The sequence below is a fragment of the Pangasianodon hypophthalmus genome, chromosome 4 (genome assembly GCF_027358585.1).
Source record: "Pangasianodon hypophthalmus isolate fPanHyp1 chromosome 4, fPanHyp1.pri, whole genome shotgun sequence".
Classification (NCBI taxonomy): Eukaryota; Metazoa; Chordata; class Actinopteri; order Siluriformes; family Pangasiidae; genus Pangasianodon; species Pangasianodon hypophthalmus.
Window position 1 is genome coordinate 10,133,493 of NC_069713.1, and position 21,839 is coordinate 10,155,331.

The 21,839-nt window shown below is 36.7% G+C and overlaps 2 protein-coding genes across 3 annotated transcripts in view; both read right to left on the reverse strand.

The window, feature by feature from the left end:
• The window catches only part of capn1 (calpain 1), a 92,785-nt gene that overhangs the window by 18,004 nt on the left and 52,942 nt on the right, over positions 1-21,839 (reverse strand). The window contains exons 1-2 of one of the 2 annotated variants that reach the window (XM_053233090.1): positions 7,044-7,287; positions 1,490-1,921 (exon numbers count right to left, since the gene is read on the reverse strand). The exons of the other annotated variant lie outside the window; for it this stretch is intronic. Coding sequence (XP_053089065.1) covers positions 1,490-1,741 — 252 coding nt within the window. The 5' untranslated portion in view covers positions 1,742-1,921; positions 7,044-7,287. Of the gene's footprint in view, positions 1-1,489; positions 1,922-7,043; positions 7,288-21,839 lie in introns of those variants that run through there. 2 annotated transcript variants of the gene reach the window in all.
• On the reverse strand, positions 11,760-21,505 carry LOC113539885 (carcinoembryonic antigen-related cell adhesion molecule 5-like). The gene is made up of 9 exons (XM_053233096.1): positions 21,427-21,505; positions 18,813-18,848; positions 18,417-18,665; positions 18,015-18,284; positions 16,888-17,154; positions 15,397-15,663; positions 14,002-14,268; positions 12,809-13,057; positions 11,760-12,389 (listed from the first exon to the last, which is right to left on the reverse strand). Exons 1-9 carry the CDS (start codon positions 21,455-21,457, stop codon positions 12,172-12,174), a joined length of 1,854 nt encoding a protein of 617 aa, XP_053089071.1. The 5' UTR covers positions 21,458-21,505; the 3' UTR covers positions 11,760-12,171.

Sequence of the window (21,839 nt, forward strand, 5' to 3'; positions counted from 1 at the left end):
AAACCCTGGGGAAAAAAACAGAGGTAGAAGTGGCAGCACTGTCAGCACCGTATGTGAATTCTGTCTCTGACAGTTCCTCAACCTCAGCTACATCATTCCAGTTCATAATTGATCTCAACTAGACATGTGTCTTTTTTGTTGGTTCTATTTCCCAAAGTATTATCTAATCAGCCTTATTTAAACCACCCAGACCACATGTTGAATGAATGAAAGCGGAAATGCTTTGCACAGGTCTTTTTTAGTCCCGCAAGCTTCATACTTCTGTTTGTATCTGATCGGAACCTGATATCTGATCATTCCAAATTCAGTTACACTCCTAATCTCATCAAAGCTGCAGAATCAAATCCCTTCCCCCACCTCTTTCATACATCACTACTGGTGGAGAGAGTCGGCATGTTTCTGTTTTGAGGAGTGGCTTAAGTAAACCTCACCAAGTACCTTTTTACGGCTTCCTTATAAGTTTGGAAGCTTGTGTAGAAGGAATCATCAGCCAGCCTTCCCTCACACACCCATTACACATTTCCTTTGGAAATGTGATACAGAATCAAAACCTGGTCTGAATGGCTCTCTCATTGGCGCTTGGCCAACTCATAGTCCTGCTGCGGCATTCGGCTCTCAGAATGAGCCCGCAAGTAATCTCGATAAATCAGCATCAGAGTAGCACACATCCTTATTGCTTCCCACAAATCACTTAGAGCTTGGCATGGACCACAACGCACACCCATACCCTGCCTTCTTTCTTTCCCACACACATCCATAACAATATGGCAGGTCTTTGTGCTACCATAGACGCAGCTGCCATGCAGGAAGACACTCAAGCAAGGTTTTGAGGAGGTGAAGAACTTAAGGTGCATTTCCACCAGAGAAGCCAGGACCATTTTTACAGTCCTGGACCACAGTTCCAGGAACCTTTTAACTTCCTGCTCCAGTCTAAGTAATTTCCTGCAAACCAGGAACTACTCAGGCAGAGCTAACAATCAAAGTTTACCAAACCCTTGTGTCAAAGGATTACTGACTTTGTTACTGTGTTTAGCTAACAGGAATACTTTTGTTTTTACACAGGTGGTGAGTTAACATCACATTCATGCAACAGAAACAAAACAGAACATGATTCCAATATCAACCGCCCACATGTTCGATGTGTTGCTGTATTTAAATGATTGCAGAGATCATCTGTGTATTTGTGTATTTCGCCTCAGTGTTTGAGAACCAGTTAGTTCTTTAAGCAGTCCAATGTGCTAACTGAGAGAAAGAAACGGGTATGTAAATTCCACGGGAATGGAAGAATCTGCATAGCCATAGTCTTTATTCTCTTCTAAAAAGGTTTCTAATGTAGCACATTTGCCACCTTAACAAAAAAGTTAGCAAGTCTTTTCAGCTGCACGATACGGTGTCGTATTCTCACACTTCATATTATTACATTAGAATTTGGCTAGTATTTTTATTTTCACTTGATTTGTTTAACCAGACTGAGTATATAGTCTCTTACCGTTGGCCTCATCCAGCGCACACCAGACGTTTTGGAGGAGTGGGGCCCGAGCTCCTTAAAGCCCAGTGAGGAGGCGCTGGCAGGAAAGTAGGAATCCTCAAACAAGGTCCTTCTCTGGAGGCACTGCGCCCTCAGCATCTCGAAGTCCTGCCCCAAAAACTTGATAGCCTTATGGTTCTGGCCCAAGCCTTCACTTCGGTCCCATTGACTGCGCAGCTTGGCCGCCATTCCCGTAGCGTAAATGTGCTCCATGACTGCCGCAGATCCGAGATGTCCGAAAAATTAGAGTTAACAGCTGACAACAGAGTAGGCGAGGCAAGGTTAAGCCAATGAGGATCCGGATGGCCCAGTCACTGTTTTAGGGATTGAAGAGTGAAGGAAGAGCTGGAGGCTGGCTCATGTGGTGAAAAAGTAAAGGCTGGCCAGAAACTCCTAAAATAGAAAAGAAGAGATAAGACTGTGTTTAGACAGGATGTCAAATCTCATCGATGTGACATTTTGTTGAACGCTTCCCGTGAACACTGATTTGACTTGCAACACAGTCAAATGACCAAATTTTAATACTGGCTTGTCAATATGACTGAAAACTTTTTAAAAACGTTTCTGAATAGTCTGACGTGTCAGCCAAGGGGCTGAAGACAAATATACACAGTACATGCAATTTGCATAGATCTGTATACACACTTTTTTCATATACACATGATGCAAATCACCTTCACCATGCAAAATAGTCAGAAAAGAGTGTTGCTGTTCTTCAAATTACTGCAAAAACTATACTACTGTACCTATTTTTCAAACTGGTGGAAAAGATGTTCTGTACTCAGTAGCTAAAGGGAAGCACAATGCCTTGGTGCAGTCATTTACATACATAGCATTTACATATATTCTTTTAAAACACATTAATATTCAAAACAAACTTAATAGTGAGACAATACAGTACAATCTGAGAGCTGAACAGCTGTTAAGAGCTTGAGTCTTGCTTGAGGGTCAGGTCCAACTCTCTGGTAGTCTCATAGTTATAGTGGCCTGCATAAGTATTCACTCCACTTGACCTTTTCCACATGTTGTAGCATTAAAACCTGGAACTGACATGCACTTAACTGGGATTATAGGTCATGAATCTACATAAAATAGAACATAAAATTGAAGTTGGGGAAAATTCGATATAGTTTGCAAAATTATTTCCAACCAAGAAAAGGTAAAAGTTGTGACTGTATTTACCTCCATTGCTGTGAAACCTTTAAAATTAGTTCTGGTGCAACCAGTCAAATGATTAGTTGAACTGAGTCCACTTTATGCAAATTAAAGTGTGACATGATTTAACTATAAAGACACTTGCTCCTGGAAAGGCCCAGAGTTTGTGAGAGAACATACCGAACCAAGCAACATAAACAACAAGAAGCTATCAAAATAAATCCAGGACAAAGTCCTGGAAAAGTGTCAGTCAGGGTTTGGGTATTATAATATCCTGAATTTTGAACACCCTGCAGATCACAATTGAGTTCATTATTTTTTAAATTTAAAGAATAATGTACAACTGCAGCACTTCCTTAATGAAGCCATCCAACAAAAGTCATTCACCGGCTAAAAAGAGGATTGGCCAGAGAAGCAACTAAGAAGAGCTCAACATAATGCTACCACCACCATGCTTCACTGTGGGGATGGTGTTCTCATTATTATGATCAATGTTGGGTTAGCAGCCTTTTTATTCCCATCCACTGACCAGTGAATGAAAAAAACTCCCTACTGACTTTCAGAAACTATTTTTACTTAATGTATATGTTTATATATAACACGTTCCAGTACTATACACATCAAACAAGGATGCATTCTGATCTTTGGTAGGAACTATTTTTACTAGTTGAATAATTTATTTACATCACAATTAACACAGACAACAGACAAACTTTTTTTTTTTTTTTTTTTTTTTTACAAAGCAGCAACACTTTCATTGGACATGGAAACAGCGATGAACAAAACAAGACTGGGCACAGTACTGGAGCTTTAGCTTGCCTGAGGTTAGCTAATACATTCATGATTTGCCCATCCTCTATTATGTAATGATGCCTTCCAATCATGAAATATTATCTCCAATTAGGCTTATACATTTTGGCTTGGCTTATAAAAGGACCATCTGGTCGATTGTTACAATGAGAGCACACTTTCCTCGCTGTTTCAGTCAACAAAACTTACTGTACAGTTTCACTACAGCTAGTCTCAACATGCACACGTTGTATCTAGAAACCAAAATACAGTTCTTCAGCACAGCGGTAAGTGTGTGAATCCAGATTATTGTTAATGTGTTTGTTTCTGCATTCAGGGCAACACCATTTCAAAAGCTGTGTTTAACCAGAGTCTGTGTGTGGGAGCTGAAGGAGGGACTCAACAGTCTTGGAAAATGCTTTCTGAAATTCAAGCCAAGCCTGTTTTCTGGGATCCTGTTTTTTTTCTTTTTTCTTCTTTTTTTTTTTTTTTTTAACTTATTCGCCTCCTCCTTGACCCATTTAATACAGCCAAGACCTGAAATACGGACTGATTAGTCACTGTTCAAACTGCTGTGCTGAGCTGGGCCTTTAGTGAATTCTTCATACACAATGCCAAACAGCTAAAGCAGCTGGGAGGGTGTGGTGTTCTCACATGGAAACAGTGCACTGAATAGCTGCCATGTGTGTGTGTGTGTGTGTGTGTGTGTGTGTGTGTGTGTGTGTGTGCTTGGAGTATATTGCAAAAAGTATTATATTTGCACAGTGAATTTACATCAGAATCAAACAGGTGCTAACAACCTGAGATCTGAGTACTCTTTTGCCATGAAGGCCCTTTACCCATGTTTGTACTCTTTAGTATTTCCTTTCCTACTCTCTCCCTCTGTATCAGCTCGTCTTGCAGATCGTTTTATCTTTGTTACTCTGGTTCTTATTGGTTGAAGACAAACAGCAGGTTTAGACCACAAACCACAACTTCTCATTATAGCCATCACTGTCATGCAACACTCTAAACAGCAACGCATTATAGTCGTCTAAACTAGTGCCTGGAATTCTGGCTGGTTTCAGTGAGTCAGATCATTCGACTCGGCTCACTAATCAGAACTGACTCTTTTGGCTCCCAAATGGCTCAGCATTTTCGATACCGGACAAAGCTTGTGATATTTTGAATAGTGATTGTTTATGTTTGCTTAACTGTAGCTGAAACTGTATCATGAAATCTTTACCTTCTAATTAACAAAATAACATTAGATTGCATTGCATTTATAATCTAGAAAAAAAACAGGAAAAAGAAAGTGAAAACCCAATCGGCTCATATATGCAAGTCTGCTATCAACGTTTACTTAAAAGAGGTGACTTGTTCACATATCACTACTCTGCTCTATAATCTCTACTCAGCCATGATATTTTCAGAAATAAAACAGATGCAATCATCCTCCCAGTCCAGAATCTGTGCATTAAGAACACATTAAGAGGCTTTTTTCATTTTGCACCATACTGTGAGGACTGTAATGGCACAGATATGAGAGCAAGTTCAGACACACAGAATATATATTCACACACACACACACACACACACACCAGGAGAGCAGTACAGGTTTTTAGAGCTGAGAATGCAAGAAATAATCACAAATGAATAGCTAATAAGCAACAGGTCTGAACAAATGTGTAGCTGACTAAATGATTCAGTCATCCGCTAAAAAAGGCAGTCTATAGGCCTGCGGGGCATCAGGCCTCATAATAGCTTGTTTATGATGTATCCAGGCAGGTGTGTCTTTAATTTACAATCTACTTAAAAGTGACACATCATTAGACATGATAAACAATGCAACATTAGACGCTGACTAATTATAAAATAGGTGGACACCAGTACACCAGCTCATGTCCTGGCTTGCAAAACTGCTTTGAGTTGATAACAACTGGTGTTCCAAAATTACCACCCACACTACACATATTCATGTGTGTGTATACATACACACACACACACACACACACACACACACACAAACAGAATCACATGCATAACACATAGCAATCATTATATTAGTGAGTTCGCATCATATTTCCTGGTATGTGGGTAAAACTCACTTCTGGGTGTGGACTCTATGCAGCTGAGACTTCAGGTGAAATTGCTGTAGCAGGCATGCGTGCACTTGTAATCCAAAGAAGAAAAGACGAAACCTTTACCATCTTCCATGCATGCGTTCATAAAATACGGGAAATTACAGAGAACTGATTAAATAAACCTCTGTTTTTCAGTGGGATAGTGGTTGACACTCTAGACATTGTCCCTTTTGATCCTCTTTATTTCCTCTAAATAAAGAATCCGATTTAAAGAATTTTTTTATGAATTGGCATTAATTCCAGGTTAGGTCATGAACAATTATATTCATTCATTCATTCTCAAAAGCATCAGGAATCCCAAGAACACTGGGCATGTCCATCCATCAACAACAAAAACTAAATGCTTAAAGACAGAAGTATGCATTTATTCTCCATCTTGTATCTCAGGTATCTCATACATGTTCAGCGTCCATGGCTCTAGTCAAAAGTGGTAACGTGGAGCACCCATGCAAATCAAAACATAACTACCTTAAGACTGTTTGAAATTAATCATTAAAGCATGACACTGTAACTGTTGTCACTACTCAGTATTGTTAGTTGTCTATCCGGACCTTAGTAAGCTAGGAGTTTCATGTACAAACTTTAGTTGAATACCCTTGCCCTGGAGAATAAAAATAACCCAGGGTGGAGGTCTCAGTGCAGAAATCTGCCATTACATGCCTTAAAAACAAACGCTTGCTGGATCTGTTACAGCATCCGATCAGTCTTGGCCATCAGCCGATGCTGAGAAGTGTATCAAAAATTGCAATGCATGTTCTAATAACTGATATTTTATCTTGGTCTATAGCTCTTCACAGCAAAGTTGAGCTGCGGCCTGTGTGTCAAACGCATCATAGTTTTACTAGTGTGTGCCCACACTTCCTGTTGAGGTGATGAGATGTAAACACAAGTGAAATGTAGTCAAAAATGATCACTAGATGTTCTGTAAGATCATACTGTGATACCGTAAGCCAGTAATTAAGGGTGAGTGTGTGAATAATGAGACATTACTGCAACACTGCCATGGCTGAGGGTTCTTATTTGAAAGGCAGTCAGGCGTGTGCAGTAGAGATAAGAAATATGACTTTTTTTCCTTTTTTTTTTTTAGGGCTTGAGTCAAATTCAATGTTTCCACTTCCTTAATAATATCCCCTGATTAACCCAATAACCACTGTTCATCAGGCTGAGCATAGAAACCTAATGGTTTTTAAAACAGACTGTCCTGCTAATCATCTCAGCTGCTACAAGTGACTACAATAAACTTAATCTTATTATGCTGACTAACAGGAGGTATTGTCAAAACAGTGGCACAGTGCACCACATAAAAACTAATTCCTCAGGCTACATAGGTGCATTAAAGAGGCAACATGTACAAGAGCTCTAACTTTGAGTCAACATTGCATGAATAAAACAACAGAACTAGCAACTCAAGAGCTTTTAAAAGCAGATACCCAAATAGAACAACTTACCCAAGTCTCTCTATTGCACTTCTCTGACCAAAAGCGTTAGTAATAAAAAGTTTTATGTTTTATATCCCATCCGGACTCTGAGAGATTTCCACACCGCCAGTGTGATGCCCTACTCTCAGAACCGCCCAAGTCTGTGCGCATGCGCAGTCAAATCATCAAGCCCTTGGCGATGGTATTACAAGCCAAAATTGTCGCATACTACCATACTACATAGTATACCAAAATAGATATACGTACTATTTTGAAATACGTATTAGTATAAAAGCACTCTGAAAGCGGTTTTGCAAGCATTAATAGACTAGTATGTCATTTGTATGCAGTAATAATGAAGTAATGTCATATTTTTAGTGAGGCTTAAAGTAGTTTTTGTTTTATATAAATCTATTTAGAGTTAAAGAGACACTTTATGTGTTTTTCTTTTTCACGTCCATTGCTGGATTTGCTTAGAGGAGGTGCCTATGGACGGCACAGAGCTATGTAAACACAGGCGTGCCTTCTAGCCGCTGTAGCACCATAACTGCGAGTGTATACAGGGTTTTACGGTAACCACTAAACGCTTGGCGTATAAAAAGCTTTTTTTCTTCGTCTATATTAGTTAAGATGTAGACACTAGAAAAGTTTATTGTTATTCTTAACGCACACTTTATTCTTAATTACTTTACGTAACATCTTTTTTCTTTTACGTATTTTTTTTCAACGAAAACAATCTATATTTATGTAAATATAATATACAATACAATGATTATCTCATTAATATTTTATAATAACTAGATAAAATAACGATTTATTATTGGTAAAAGCTGTACTGTAGTTTTATTTAATATGAAATCAGTTTGCTGTGACAATTTTGTTTAAAAAATGCAAGAATAAAAATAAAGTGTGTACTCTGTGTTAGAGCCTGGTGGTTACCGTAAAACACCGTATACATTCACACGACAGTTTCTACCGCGGTCGATAAAAGACCCGCTTCTTAAATCACTCCTTCTAAAGAAAACTATGTGACATTTTCACAAAGTTACAGTTTGTCGCGTAGCGCATAAAGTAACCTAAACCTAAAAACTGGCAATGGCTGAAACGAAACCTCCCGACGAATCGACACATTTGAACCGACTCTGTCGAAACCCGAGTCAGTTATTTAAAATGCTACTCAACAGCGACACCTTCTGGTTATACACATTAATAACACACAGCTGAGCAACGTACAGTCAGGCCCATACGTATTCAGTCAGTGACACAATTTTCTTAATTTTGCCTCTGTACACCACCACAATGGATTTGAAATGAAGCAGTCAAGATGTGATTGAAGTGTAGACTTTCAGCTGTAATTCAATGGGTTTAACAAAAATATTGTATTAACCATTTAGGAATTACAGCTTTTTTTTTTTTTACAGAGTTCCTCCATTTTCAGTTTTCATGGCCAGGTGTGGCCTGTTTCTTCATTATTTCATGATAAATTAAGGAGATAAAAGGTCTGAAGTTGATTCCAAGTGTCGAATTTGCATTTGGTAGCTGTTCATGGGAACTCTCAATATGCGCTCCAAAGAGGTGTCTATACAAGTGAAGGAGGCCATCATTAGGCTGAAAAAACAAACCTATCAGAGAGATAGCAGAAACTTTTGGAGTGGCCAAATCAACAGTTTGGTACATTCTTAAAAAGAAGGAATGCACTGGCGAGCTTAGCAACACCAAAGGCCTGGAAGACCACAGAAGACAACTGAAGTGGATGATCACAGAATTCTTTCCTTGGTGAAGAAAACCCCTTCACAACATCTAGCCAAGTCAAGAAAACTCTGGAGGAGATAGACGTATCACTGTCAAAGTCAGTGATCAAGAGATGCTTTCATGAATGTAAATACAGATGGTCTACCTCAAGATGCAAACCACTGGTAACATTCAAGAACAGAAAGAGCAGATAAGACTTGCTTTTAAAAAAAAAAAGCTTCTAAAAAAGAGTCTGATCAGGTCTGAGGCAAGATTAACTTGTACCAGAATGATGGGAAGTGAAAAATATGGAGAAGGAAAGGAAGAGCTCATGATCCAAAGCACCACATCATCTGTCAAACATGGAGACAGTGTTACGGCATGGGCATGTATGGCTACCAGTGGATCACTGTGTCACTGGTGTTTATTGATGATGTGACTGCTGATAGAAGTAGCAAGATGAATTCTGAAGTGTATAGAACTATACTTTCTGCTCAGGTTCAGTCATATGCTACAAAACTGATAGGACGCTGCTTCATAGTACAGATAGATAATGACCCGAAACATACCACGATAGCACTCCCAAGAGCTTCTTAAGGCAAGGAAATTAAATATTATTAAATGTCTGATGACCTCAACCCAACTTAGTATGTTTTTCACTTACTGAAGTCAAAACTGACGGCCGAAAAACCCACAAACAAGCAGCAACTGAAGGCGGCTGCAGTAAAGGCCTGGCAATGCATCTCAAGGGAGGAAACTCAGCATTTGGTGATGTCCATGGGTTCCAGACTTCAGGCAGTCATTGACTGCAAAAGATTTCCATTCAAGTATTAAAAATAATAATAATAAAATAATTTAAATAATAATAATAATAATAATAAATTACTTTTGAGCCTGTGAAAATGGAGGAACTCCATAGCCAAAAAATGGCTATAATTCCTAAACGCTTAATGCACTATTTTTATTAAACCCCTTGTATTAAAGCTGAAAGTCTTTAACTTCTGAAAGTCTTTAAGTCTGAAACTTCAATCACATCTTCATTGTTTCATTTCAAATCCATTGTGGTGGTGTACAGAGGCAAAATTACAAAAATTGTGTCACTGTCCAAATACTTATGGACTGTATTTTTATTCATTCATCTTCAGAACCTGTGTGAGGCTTATCCTGGACACACACACACACACACACACACACACACACACATCCCAGTTGCTTTAAAGAGTGTTTAGGACATTTTAGGAATTGGTCTATTTTTTGCTGCTCGATCTGCACTTTTTTTGGCCACTGGTGATGTAGAACTGATTTTGCTCTCCATTTTGTTTCATGACAGATAACTGATTCATAACATTAGGCATCCAACCAAAGTTTAATAAAATAATAAATGTCCTGGTCATACCGTAAGCACATCACTTTTCCTTTCTTTCCCTTCCTCTCTCCACAATAAGTAAATACTAATATCAGTGTTTTATTAAGCGCTGATTTATAAGCTCTCTTGCTTGTCTTCCCTTCCTGAGCAGCTATACATGACAACTCAGGAGTTCCAGTAGAGAAGCAGGCTTATAACTATAAAACCTGTTAGTGCCTAGAGAACGACTGATCTCAAACCTAACACTAATAATATAGTAATATATAATATAATATATTATAATAATGTATAATATAATAATATAACACTTTTCATTAGACATTTAACTTTTTAGTATACTTTTATGAAACTTGTTTTGTATTGTATCATATGCTGCACCATTTTATTTAAAAATTCATTTGCTTGCATCTGAGATTTCATTTATGCCATTTCCAATTCATAGTTCTTAATGATAGTGATGAAAGTTGGGGTTCATGTACACCCCTGGAATCACTCAGTGACTTTGTAGTTCCTAGAAAATTTGCTTTCTTGACCGTGAAATTAGCACTTTAATTAGACTAAAATGAGTTAAGCAAGAAATTTAATGTAAGAAAGGAAGAAATGCACAGTGAACACAGTTTATATGGCATATTCTTTACTCAGTAAAGTTTCCCTTGTGGGAAAGGCATTTTCTTTAAGCCTTTTGAAAAGACCTAGACTGCTTTATAGTTAAGCTGCTGGTATTGCTTTGGAAATGGTTTTGTATATTACAAAAGTTTTATTTAAAAGTTATTTAATTACCAAACCTTTACATTTTACATTAGCTGGCAACTTATAGCTGAGACAAGATACAACTGAGCAGTTGAGGGTTAAGGGTTTTGCTCAAGGTGCTGCGATTTAAACTCACAACCTTCTGAACACAATGCAAAAGCCTTAAGCATGGTGCCACCACTTTCCAATAAATTTTCAATGAGTATATTTTTTTGGTTATTTTGATCAAAAATCTGCAGATTAATGACTAATATCAGAAATTTATGAAGTTATTATAACAGTAAAGGGGGACTAAATCTGGAATGAGATGTTCAACAAGCACATATGGCTGTAATAATCAGATACATTTAACAATAAACATAAATGAATGTCAATGACATCTTTCTTCTTACTTCCATTTATTGAACCTTTTTTAATAAACAACTGGGCAATGGCACTAATACTAATAATAATAAATCTGCAAAATATTTTATCCAGTTATATGAAAACATATGAAACAGCATTGACTGTAGAGATGAAAAAAAATGGGATTTATGTCTGGGTATTTTGCAGAAGCACAGCACAAGCCTTAAATATGTCAAATCATTGTTTTAACATGATTTAAAAAAAAAAAAAAAAGTAGTTAATTTTATTGCATACTTGGAGATTGGCAACATGCAGGTTGCTTACTATGAAGTTCAACTTCACACACTGCATTAACTTACATTGTGACCCCATGAGGAGGTGTGTAGACTTCAGGAAAAAAAAGAGCGTCTAGTAAATATTTAACAGTGATAAATCAAAATTATTTCACAATCCCAAAAACTTAATTTTTTTTAATAGTTGAACTTTGTTCACTTCTCTGTAATGGCATTCTGGGTGTTGTCTTCATCAGTCTGAACTGTCAAATAACAAAAAAAATATTTATGGAAAAAAAAAGTCGCCAAATGGAATTTGATATTATTCTAAACACAATTCCTAATGATGAGTCTTTTCATTTTTCATGAATATGCTTAGAGAAAGCTGTGTTAGAAAATAATTAGCAGTAATTAGATAAAACTTTCTTTTAATTATTATAACCAATTTTTAATGGTTTCCTTCAGCCACGTTAACATCCTGTCATCTTAATCTTACAGAAATCACTCAATTACATACATACATACATACATACATAAATAAATAATCATTTAGCATAATCAAGTTTACAATCATTAAATACACTTCGGAATTATTTCTTAGTTTTTGTATTTTAATTATGTTATAGTTACTGTAACTGCATTTTAGAACAAGTGCTTTAATACTAACTAAAGTGTATATTGTGGAAATGTTCAGTTAGAAATGGTACTGAGTCAAATAATTTATACTTCTGCTAAAGTGAAAATGTATTCTTCTCTTGTTACGACATGTTGTCATGTTAATTATGTAAAATGTACTGAAAGTGTTTTTACCTCGAGCTCTATAACATTTCACTGCTAGAATGATGGTCACCAGCAGATACACAGAGACCGTCACTAGACTACTGATCAGTCTGAGCACTGACATTGAAGTTTCTGAGTGTGACAAAAATACTAAATATAACATTGTGTAAAGTGTAGTACAAGGCCCTAATACATACAAGACTCACGTGAACACAAATAGCATACTGTACATGCAAAAATACTACATTGAACAGGGATTTTATTTTATTTTATATCACAGAGCTGCTGAATTCCTGAATCTGACTGTAATTTTAAACACAGGATTATATTAATGTGTTTGTTTTAATTATTGTTGTTTCTTCTTTTTTCATTTTTTTCTATTTTTACATATTTACTTTCTTTATTGTAAAATAATCAGCTTCTGGGTGGTAACAGTAACTCGGCTTGAGCTGTTGCGCTGCATCACACCACCACATCACTAATTATTTTACTATTATTTTACAATCCCATTTTTTGTTTCTTACTAAATAAATTTTAAAGTTATTTCTCACCTCTGACTGAAACCCAGCTTTTCGGTGACTCTCCTCTCTTTGGGTGTTTACAGTGGTAGAAACCTTCATCTGACTTTGAGACAGTGTGGATGGTCATCTCTCCTTTAGTCTGGGACTGGAGGATGGAATAATTTTTATAGAAATCAACACCAGAGCCTGAGATCTTTGGGTTGCGATATAAACAGCGTAAAGTCAGAGGATTTCCTTCAGTCACAGGATGGACAGGACTGTCCAGGATCACATCACCATCTGTAGGAAGGAGAAAGCCACATGTACAACAAGAATGACTGCAGCATAAATACTTCTGGTTAAATTTAAGTAAAGAGTAAATATAAAATATGCTCAGTCTATGAAAATAGGAAATACAGTACGAAATCAACAGTTTGCAGCTGCAGGAAACTCTGCACACCAGCTTCTGTTTTCAGTGATGCAAATGAAGAAGGGAAACTTATGAAGAAGGGAAACTTATGAAGAAGGGAAACTTATTAATAAAGAAAACACTCCACTGCAAAACACTGTTGTATTTTTAAGGAATATCAGAATTATACAAAACAATTACAGACTAAGCTAACCCTTTCTAGCAGTACACTGTCATTCCATTTTTCTCTGGCTGAATGGAAATCGACTTATCGGGCATTTTCAATCAGTATAAACAAATGAATTACTTTATCGCCACACGTCTGTTATAAGATTAGTCAGGACGCTGTTGGGTTTCTGTGTTTAGAGTATCGTGACTCTGTGTTTAGCTGCTGGTGATCAGGGTGATGGGAAAGGGGAGGAGTGTGAGCCCCCTGCTTGGGAAACAATTCACACTTCTCCACAATAACACTGGTACAGAGATAAAACAGACAGCACAACTAAAGCTTTTTTGATAGTAAAACACCGTATACAGCTGCCATAATAAAATTATAAAATTTAAAGGTAAAAAAAAAATAGAAATTCTTATGAAAAACTGCAAATTCTTAAAGCCCTGAGTGTCTACTTTCATATGAGCCTTTAAGCACTACTATGGAGTGTGACATAACAAATAAATTCAATGCTGAACACAGGCACCTCCAAAACAGGCGCAAATTCCATTTTTTTGGCCTCTGGTAAAAAGAGTTAAGTGTTAGAAGCCCAAAGCTATGAATATTGTGTGATTAAACTTTTTTCTTTTTTTCCTTTACCAATAATCACACTACATGAAGACTCACTGTGCACTGTGATGTTGACAGAATTACTGTGTCCTCCGGATTCAGACTGACACCAGTAAACTCCAGTGTGTGATGTAGAGAGAGAGATGATGTTACATGTAGATCCTGAAACTGATGAACAATCGAACAATGTCTCACTGTGTGTGTATCCTCTCACTGTCCATCCAGTAGAGTCAATCTGGTCCTTACAGCTCAGTGAGAGAGACTCAGCAGTAAAGTGTTGAGTTCTGCTGGGACTGATGATCAGAGACACTGGAGGAAATTCGTCTGAAACACATACATTATAATTCAGATTATGAGTATTATGATTTTCTCATCATAGCATAATGTATACTAACATATGTGTGTCATTACATATACTGTATGTCATAATATTATCTGAAATCAGTTAAGAGGCAGCAACATTTTGCAATCACAGTGCTGCAATATTTGTGACTCACCTGTAACGTTTACCCAGAGTGCATCACTGTAGTGTGTGTAGTAGACTGGGGTTCCTCTTCCAGCTCTGCACTTGTACTGACCTCCATCAGAGACTCTAACTGATCTGATGAAGTAGTGGTGTGTCTCAGTCTCAGTCTCAGTGCTCTGTGTGTCTTTGATCCAGTAAAACTTCCATCCAGCAGACTGCAGCTTCAGTGTACAGGACAGAGTCACTGAGTTTCCTGTCAGTGCAGCTCCTTTAAGGTCTGACATGAGTTCAGGTTTAGGATTTTCTGCAGCTGGAGATGAAACACACAATTCAGGTAGTTAAGTGTTCATGTGCTGTTCTCAGAGTGTTTAACACACTAATCACTACTACAGACAGAGACACACTATTACTGATACACTGTAAAGACACTTGTCTAATTAGCCTAATCAATAAATAAAATTGTTTATGATTATGTATATCTCAAATATTTTGTTCATCAAATTAACTTAGCACCCATGAGAGTAGCTTTAATGGGAAATGTTTTTTACTCTTCTTCAAGCAAAATTCTACTTTTCTACCCTTTATAGAGAGCATAAATGTTGAGTCATAGGACTAATATTTATAATCCTTGCAATAAAATATTTTGAAGTATTTTATGCTGTTATTTGTTTTATTTATGCAATAGCAATTTTGTTATTTGCTTTAATAAGAGACATATTGCAATTATAGTTATGAATTTTTGAATGAACCTGAAAAAAGACATTTGAAAAAAAGAAGCTTCTGCATTCTGTGCACACGGAGTTAGCAAATAAATAAAAATCATGACTTTCATCTAAATTTACAGCATTTTACATCACATTTCAAAATCCAACAACTTTGTAACTTATGACAGTTTTCGTCCACATTGTGCAGCTCTAATCTACAGCAGTACTGAGTGCTGACGTGAATCTGAGGTTAATGAATACTGAAGAGATGATCACACTCACCTGATACAGTCAGTGTAACAGCATCACTGGTGTGTGAGGAGTGTGAGCCTCCTCTCTCTGTTCCTCTACAGGTGTATTTACCTGTGTGTGTCATTTCAGCACCACTGATTCTGTACTCCTGTTCACTGCTGACACCAGAACCATCTTTAGTCCAGCTGTAGTTCCAGTAAGAGTCCACTTCATCCTGTATGTCACATCTGAGAGTGACAGTCTCTCCTCTGTACACCTGTTTATCAGGCTTTATGGACACCACAGGTTTTGGTAGCACTGTACAAAGATAATAAAATATTTCCTGCAATAATTAGTATGCTTTTAAGTAATTGGTTTTCAGGAATGTATAAGGTTTTGGAAAATGAATGTAACGTTACACATGTAACTCTGAAAAATGTCTTGGACAAGTTATTACCACTTGCAACATAAAGTCCAGCGCCCTCAACAGATCCTAATTCTACTCATTTGATATTGTGTTAGATGTATTTCAGTAAAGTATTATTGTTTTGTTTAATAAAATGAACAGGTGCTTGAGATTTTTAATATAAATTAATGTATAAATCATCATTTTAAATCCATTTATTTGATATCACATTTTATTCTATATAATTCTGTATTGGTCATTGGTAAGGAAGCAGAGTGGAGCAAAAGAAAAAAATCTCTACAATTACTTGAGATCATGATGTGATCTGGCTCCAGGTCTCTTATGTCTGATTTCCAAAGTGATTAGTCAGCACTTATAGAGACAAAGCAGGCGATTTATTTACAGTGTACTTTAAGGCCTCTGGTGTCAGATATACGCTGTAAATTTTTTCTATATTTATCGTAATTTAATATTTTACAGTGAGTGTTTCAACACTCACTACTGACTATGTTTCCCTACAGTTATAATCACCATTATGAGTCTGATTAACATGAGGGCTGTGTAATTATTCTTCTTGTTTTCATTTCTCTAACATGGCTATCTGATTATCTGTATCTTTTACATGATGGCGACTCTCTTCCTGATGAACACACACTTTATAACATACTTTATACATATTTCAGATATAATAAGAAATATACAGAGTGTCCCAAAAGCCTCCATACATAGGGGAAATTAGCACTTTTTAGCAAAATGTCTTCCAAAGTTTTTCAAACTTATATTATGTAATTTTTCAGATAACCTTTAAGAATGCCTTTGACAAAAGAATAACATATTGAAATCATTCTCATGGCTGGATCAGGAAGCTGTCGCAAGGTTGCGATGGACTTTAACAGGAAACATGGCAAGCACATCACACGCAACACTGTTGCCAAACTTATTAACCAACTGTAAAAGACTGGAAATGTTGCAGATGAACCGAGAAGTGGATGTCCACAAACATCCACTGACAAAAACACAATCGACATGGTGTTGGCATACATAATCCCCTATGTATGGAGACTTTTGGGACACCCTGAATTATAAAATAGTAAGAACTTTAAACCTGTAATGAAAATGTAGAAAACATGACGCACCTCTCACTGTAATCGTGACCGGATCACTGAACTCTGAGTAGTAGTTCCCTCTGCGTGCTATACACTGATACACTGTTACTCCGGCATTAGAGACTGTTTCATGGAGTGTGTTGGTGTCTTCAGCTACAGGGAACAGATATCCTGATTTCCGATCTTTGTACCAAAGAAAAATCCATCCAGTAGACTGCAGACTACAGTTCAGAGTAACTCTGTCTCCAGTGTAGATGGAGCTCTGAGGATTCACACTCATACTCGGTTTGGGTTTTTCTGTTCATATGAAATGATAAAGGTATTAAATCTTTTCTCTTTACTCTTATGGGACATAAATTATAGTTTTAGCTGCATCATATGATCTGTGTGTAATAAGGTATTTAAATTCAACATTTGTTGAAAGGTTACAGTTGTATGGCTTTATTACAGAGTCTTAAAACTTCAGTGACCTCATATACAGTCCTTAGGTGCATGTAAAGAAATACTGTAAAGCAAAGATTAAAAGGTAGTTAAATGATTTCTATATAAAAAAAAACTTCTATAAAGAGCAGTAAACAAAGTCAATATTTGGTGTGGCAATTGTAAGTCTCATTTTGTCTGTAAGTTTTGAACAGATTTACAAGCATCTTGGAGAATCTGTCAGACTTGTTTCTGTTTATGCAGGTAATGCCTGAATGCCTTCATTTTTTTTTTTTTTTTTTTTTTTTTTTTGCCTGAAAAGTGGTCTGTTATGTAATATGTTACTTTCTTTACTGACATATGAACATTTTTCTGCAACATTTAATTTGGTTGGAAAAGTAATGTCTTGAAGTCTTTTGTTTTCATTAACCCAATAATCCAGAAGCCATAAAATAAACACTGAAGACAGAATTAGTATAAAACAAAAATATTAGGCTGCCTAGGAGTTTTGCAGTGTACTGTATATGAAATAACATTCATAACTGAACAAACACAGTGAGCTATAATCTATTATAAATAGTGTATTATTTTTCTTCAAAATGTACTTCACGAATGATGCATAAATACTTGATGAATTCATCTTCATGAGCATATGTATTATTCATTTTGAAAACAGTTCAATCAATTTAATGAAGTTTAGGAATATTGGTGTGAGGAATAGTTTAATGCACACACACCTGACACAGTGAGTGTAACAGCGTTGCTGGTCTCTGAGGTCTGAGAGTCACTTTTTCTCTGTCCACTGCAGGTGTATTTACCGCTGAAAGACTCAGCAGTAATGAATAAATATTCCCTGCTCTCAGTGTAGGAAAGTTGGACATCATCTTTATACCAGATGTACATCCACTCAGTGTCTGCATGTCCTCGTATTTCACATGTGAAAGTGACTTCCTCTCCACTGAATATCTGTCCATCAGGCTGCAGAGTCAGAACAGCTTTTGGTCTCTCTGTACAGTTACAACAAATACATCAAATCAGTCCAACACACCCTTCTCTGACCATCTGATATTTAATCAGTGTGTTTTGTAATGATTATGTGAATCAGTGCATGTTACATGAGTGTAAGATCAGGTATGTACCTATCACTGAGAGAGTCACTTCATCACTAAATGCCGTGGACTGTCCATACTTAGACCCGTAACATTTGTATTTGTGACTCTGATCTACTTTTATAGTGTAGACATTTTCAGCAGATCTGTGAACATTAACACCATCTTTGTCCCAGTAGTATAGTCCACTTCCTCCCGAAATATTACATGTGAGTGTAACTGTCTCTCCGCTGAATATTTGTGATGCATTCGGCTGCACAGTCAGAACTGGTTTAAACTCTGCAGGAAGAGTCAAAAAGCAAACACACTGTCTGTCAATGTAAAAATCTTAAATTGTGCATGACAATGTACAATTCTCAGCTTCAATACAAACCAAATATGTACACCACATAGGCAGTAAAAAAAAATACATATATATACATATACCCTGTGCTTGTCCCACTTGGATGAGTGAAATCAACACTATAAAAAGAGAAGAGGAACAGAGAATACAATGTCAGACTGAAGTTATTTCTCTCTTTAACAATGTGAACAAGACAAAACACATTAATAAGTGTAAAAAAAAATAGACATTTTTGAGTGTTTGTTATATTCAATTTTCATCAGCAAATCTAATAAAATAGGCAGAAACAAATACAACATATCAGGATGACCTCAATAATGAATGGTGGTTAAAAGAAACGATTTGTACTCAGGCCACTACTCTGCTCACTGGCTTGTAGAATTTGATAAAATTTGCTGATCTTAAGCTGATTGATGTCACTGTAAAAAAAAAATTTCAAGTCTCTCCAACTTAAAATTTTCTAGTGAATTGTTGCACCTAAAATTTTAGTTGGCTTAATTAAAGTACAGTGAACTACTTATTTTAATTTGTGTTGAAAACCCTATAATGCTGGATGTAAATAGAAATAAAAAGCTGTGTCAGTTAAATGTTTTATATTCACCATATACAGCTAGTTGGTTAAATATTATAATTTGTTGTATTAGCTAGTTTTGTTTTGTTCACCTAACTAATACATCGTTATAAGCTTTATTCTTGTTGGAGTCACAGTGGATCTGGTGCCCGTTCTGGGAACACTGGGTGTGAAGCTGGAACACACTCTTTACGGGACACCAGTCTATCACAGGACACCATGCAGACAACATTCATACACACGTAGGGGCAATTTATCTGAGCCAAGTTCTTGAGAAAGGATGCACAGAAACTTCACACAGGCATTGTGTGAACAGATTGAACCTGGGATCCTGGAACTGTAAGGCAAAAGCACTACTCACTATACAATGGAAAAGCATTGAAGGAAGTAGCAGAAATCCCTGCAAATTACAACATTAGATAAGGAAATAATTGCCCCAAACAGAAAAAGAATATGTATGCTTTCTCAGTGTGTACTGTGATATAGCGGGAAGCATTGCTGCCTCACAGCTTTATGGTCTCAGGTTTGATCCTGAGCTTGGATTACTCTCTGTGTGGAGTTTCTGTGCTCTGACAAGGATAAAGTGGTTAGAGTGAGTGATTCATAGCTAGCCGTATTCAGTAAATATTCAAATTTTAATTCACCCAGCGTTCTACTTTTATTTACATCCAGCAGTATAGGATTGTCACCACAACCTTAAAATAAGTAGTTCACTGAACTTTAATTAAGCCAATTAAAAATTTTAGGTGCAATGGGTCACTAGAAAATGTTAAGTTGGAGAGGCTTGAAATTTTTTAAGCAATGGTTCAGCTAGCACTACTGGGAGATTTGGCTATGACATAAACAATATGTAAAACTGCAGCTAGTGAGTGTGACAGTAGGCAGACACACAGCCATTTGGTGCATCAGCCAATCAGCATTAACACAAATCTACACAACAAAAAGGGATTTATGACTTCTGCATCATCAATCAATTATGATACACCTTTAAATGGGGGACGGACTGTTCTGTGTGCGCTTATCCTCATGTGAGTAATGGACATCTAATTATCTATCCTAATTACTTAATATTTTGCTAGCTACCCTCAAAGGTATTGCACACTGTGTAATATATACGTATGAGAATGTGCTGGCTCTCCCCAGTCACAGGAAGTGGACTGATCTCCATCCTGTACAGCTGATGACTAACTGGCTGTGCAGTGTGTATTAATGTCTCTACACTTCCTGTAGGTTTACAGCTAGATCACACTGTGTTCACTTCCTGTAGGTTTACAGCTAGATCACACATCATAGACCACATATATTGTATGCATTAGCGTAAACTGACTTGGCACTTGGTGGAGAAGGGAGTAGCACAAATTCTGAAATCCTACATATAACAGATAAAACAACTGTAACATAGATGAAATCACACACACAGCTCACAGCAATACACTCATGCTCTCCAGTACAGCATCTTAATTATCCCATCTCACAGCAGATATGGTGAGAGAAGGACAGAATATATCCAGGCAAATGTATTTGAAATAGAAAACACTATTTTGTCTTAAAATGTTTTTTTTTGTGTGTGTGTGACATCTTTTAAACTGACACTGATGTGATTCTCTTGCATTTTAGATCAGACACTCACACCAGAGTCTCTCTATGATTCAAAATTCTCTGCCGCACCAAAGACTTATGAAAGTCTGATCATCTTCTGTAAAAAGTTCATAAACAGTATACAGTTTATGAATATCGCATTATTTTTTTTAATGTTTAAAAGATTTTTAGTGATTGGTAAAACTGCTTGTAGCCATCCTCAAGCTCCTACACAGGAGAAACCTATAACAGGTCAATGTTGATAGTACAGTAAAGTAATCCTTTAGAAATCACAGAGACAGTACAATTGATTAACCTGTCATGATTTAGTGCAGTCCATTAGTTTGGTTTCTGAAGAATACCTAGCATTAGTGTTAGCTATCATTCATCAGTACGCTAACATTCCCTCTATCACGTAGTGTGGTACTGTCAGTTTCATGTCTCTACAAAATGTATTTCTGTATAAGTCCAGACAATTTCCTAATTGCAATAACCTCATCACTCAAGACATCAGATTGCATAAGAACACAAAGAGAACATTTACTCACAGAGCATCACAGGGAGTGGACTGAGCTCCATCCTGTCCTGCTGACTGACTGACTAACTGACTGACTGATCAGCAGCGTGTGTTAAAGCCTCAACACTTCCTGCCATCTTACAAGATATGTGTATCAAGTATCTAACCTCTCTTTTACAGAACACAGATTTTGTAACATCTGTTGTTTATTTCTAGCTTTTTCAGGAAAAAAGAGGACAAAAAACTCAGCAATAACCACAAAATTATCAGTTATAAAATATATGATCGTACTTGATGTATTAGTTATTTCTGAAATTTCCTGTGCTACAATGCTTCCCTTCACAGATCATAACAGTCACAAAAATAGCAGTTTGGGGTAGTGTCATTTTCTCAACAAGTCTGAGGTAATGTTAAGATGGGTTTATTTAAGGCCTTTCTAGTTCC

Bases quoted from the DNA above. Each gene is read 5' to 3' on its own strand.
- LOC113539885 (XM_053233096.1), bottom strand. From the start codon at position 21,457: ATGGAGCTCAGTCCACTCCCTGTGATGCTCT. The intron at 18,285-18,416 runs GTACATACCTGA...GTAACTGTACAG, and splicing joins AGTGACTCTCTCAGTGATAG to AGAGACCAAAAGCTGTTCTG. The intron at 17,155-18,014 runs GTGTGTGTGCAT...TCATATGAACAG, and splicing joins TGTTACACTCACTGTGTCAG to AAAAACCCAAACCGAGTATG.